Below are 2,926 nucleotides of genomic sequence, written 5' to 3' on the forward strand. Positions count from 1 at the left end.
CACAGTTTCTAGAGTCTGTCCACTCGTCACAATTTCTAGGGTCTGTCCTCTCATCACACTTTATAGAGTCTGTCCACTCATCACACTTTATAGAGTGTGTCCATTCTTCACAGTTTCTAGAGTCTGTCCACTCGTCACAATTTCTAGGGTCTGTTCTCTCATCACACTTTATAGAGTCTATCCACTCATCACACTTTATAGAGTGTGTCAATTCTTCACAGTTTCTAGGGTCTGTCTTCTCGTCACAATTTCTAGGGTCTGTCCTCTCATCACACTTTATAGAGTCTGTCCTCTCTTCACACTTTATAGTCTGTCCACTCGTCACAATTTCTAGGGTCTGTCCTCACGTCACAGTTTATAGAGTCTGTCCATTCTTCACAGTTTCTAAAGTCTGTCCTCTCGTCACAACTTCTAGAGTCTGTCCACTCTTCACAATTTATAGGGTCTGTCCTCTAATCACACTTTATAGAGTGTGTCCATTCTTCACAGTTTCTAGAGTCTGTCCTCTCGTCACAATTTCTAGGGTCTGTCCTCTCATCACACTTTATAGAGTCTGTCCTCTAATCACACTTTATAGAGTGTGTCCATTCTTCACAGTTTCTAGAGTCTGTCCACTCTTCACAATTTCTAGGGTCTGTCCTCTAATCACACTTTATAGAGTGTGTCCATTCTTCACAGTTTCTAAAGTCTGTCCTCTCGTCACAATTTCTAGAGTCTGTCCACTCGTCACAATTTCTAGGGTCTGTTCTCTCATCACACTTTATAGAGTCTGTCCACTCATCACACTTTATAGAGTGTGTCAATTCTTCACAGTTTCTAGGGTCTGTCTTCTCGTCACAATTTCTAGGGTCTGTCCTCTCATCACACTTTATAGAGTCTGTCCATTCTTCACAGTGTCTAGAGTCTGTCCTCTCGTCACACTTTATAGTCTGTCCACTCGTCACAATTTCTAGGGTCTGTCCTCTCATCACAGTTTATAGAGTCTGTCCATTCTTCACAGTTTCTAAAGTCACAACTTCTAGAGTCTGTCCACTCTTCACAATTTATAGGGTCTGTCCTCTAATCACACTTTATAGAGTGTGTCCATTCTTCACAGTTTCTAGAGTCTGTCCACTCGTCACACTTTCTAGGGTCTGTCCTCTCATCACACTTTATAGAGTCTGTCCACTCATCACACTTTATAGAGTGTGTCAATTCTTCACAGTTTCTAGGGTCTGTCCGTTCTTCACAGTTTCTAGGGTCTGTCTTCTCGTCACAGTTAATAGAGTCTGTCCATTCTTCACAGTTTCTAGAGTCTGTTCTCTCGTCACAATTTCTAGAGTCTGTCCATCCTTCACAGTTTCTAGAATCTGTCCTCTCGTCACAGTTTCTAGAGTCTGTCCTTTCGTCACAATTTCTAGAGTCTGTCCACTCTTCGCAATTTCTAGGGTCTGTCAATTCTTCACAGTTTCTAGGATCTGTCCATTCTTCTGAGTTTCTAGAGTCTGTCCTCTCATCACACTTTATAGAGTGTGTCCATCCTTCACAGTTGCTAGAGTCTGTCCTCTCGTCACAGTTTATAGAGTCTGTCCATTCTTCACAGTTTCTAGAGTCTGTTCTCTCGTCACAGTTTCTAGAGTCTGTCCACTCATCACAGTTTCTAGAATCTGTCCTCTCGTCACAGTTTCTAGGGTCTGTCCTCTCGTCACAGTTTCTAAAGTCTGTCCTCTCGTCACAGTTTCTAGTGTCTATCCTCTCGTCACAGTTTCTAGAGTCTGTCCATTCTTCACAGTTTCTAGAGTCTGTTCTCTCGTCACAATTTCTAGAGTCTGTCCACTTATCACAGTTTCTAGAATCTGTCCACTCTTCACAGTTTCTAGAATCTGTCCTCTTGTCACAGTTTCTAGAGTCTGTCCTCTCGTCACAATTTCTAGAGTCTGTCCTCTCGTCACAGTTTCTAGAGTCTGTCCACTCTTCACAGTTTCTACAGTCTGTCCTCTCGTCACAGTTTCTAGGGTCTGTCCTCTCGTCACAGTTTCTAGTCTGTCCTCTCGTCACAGTTTCTAGTGTCTGTCCTCTCGTCACAGTTTCTAGAGTCTGTCCACTGATCACAGTTTCTAGAGTATGCCCGCTCGTCACAGTTTCTAGAATCTGTCCTCTCTTCACAGTTTCTAGAGTCTGTCCTCTCGTTACAGTTTCTAGTGTCTGTCCTCTCGTCACAGTTTCTAGAGTCTGTCCACTCATCACAGTTTCTAGAGTATGCCCGCTCGTCACAGTTTCTAGAATCTGTCCATGCTTCACAATTTCTAGAGTCTGTCCTCTCGTCAAAGTTTCTAGGGTCTGTCAATTCTTCACAGTTTCTAGGGTCTGTCCATTCTTCACAGTTTCTAGAGTATGCCGACTCCTCATAGTTTACAGAGTCTCTCAACTCGTCAGTGTAATTAACTAATAACCAAACAATATTTGATCAGGCAAAATCAATTACCGCTGAGCTTTAATTGTATAATGATTAGTGGTAGTGGACTACAACGTGTTTCCGGACTGGATAATGGACACTATCGTGATAAAATTGACATGACTGATGTAAATGGTTTCACGAAACACTTAAATGAGAAAATAATAAATATTAGCCATGACCATGCGACGTCAAAAACGAAACAACAAGACCTAGATGGACGAAACAACTGTATGATGCAGCGAACTATTCGACTCTGCTGTATCTAACTTGTAATTGTCGATTCACCCGTGTGTCTCAGAAATCAGAAACAGATATTTTTAATCTCTAAGATTTTGATTCTGAAAACTTCGTGGTAATTATCATATCATTCCTAGGCTATACACAGAACCTCGATCAGGTAATTTATTACATTTGAGCATCTACAAAATAAAATATGTCGGTGTGTTTCAACGTCAAAAGACTCCTTTGAATACCAATTTCGATTCAGTG

The 2,926-nt window shown here is 41.6% G+C and overlaps 1 protein-coding gene across 1 annotated transcript; it reads right to left on the minus strand.

The window, feature by feature from the left end:
* Nucleotides 1-1,059: 1,059 nt before the first annotated feature.
* On the minus strand, nucleotides 1,060-2,223 carry LOC132552432 (dentin sialophosphoprotein-like). The gene has a single exon (XM_060216635.1). It carries the CDS (start codon nucleotides 2,221-2,223, stop codon nucleotides 1,060-1,062), a length of 1,164 nt encoding a protein of 387 aa, XP_060072618.1.
* Nucleotides 2,224-2,926: the final 703 nt, after the last annotated feature.

This window comes from Ylistrum balloti, unplaced genomic scaffold (genome assembly GCF_031769215.1).
Source record: "Ylistrum balloti isolate Yb309-2 unplaced genomic scaffold, AGI_CSIRO_Ybal_v1 Utg369564, whole genome shotgun sequence".
Taxonomy (NCBI): Eukaryota; Metazoa; Mollusca; class Bivalvia; order Pectinida; family Pectinidae; genus Ylistrum; species Ylistrum balloti.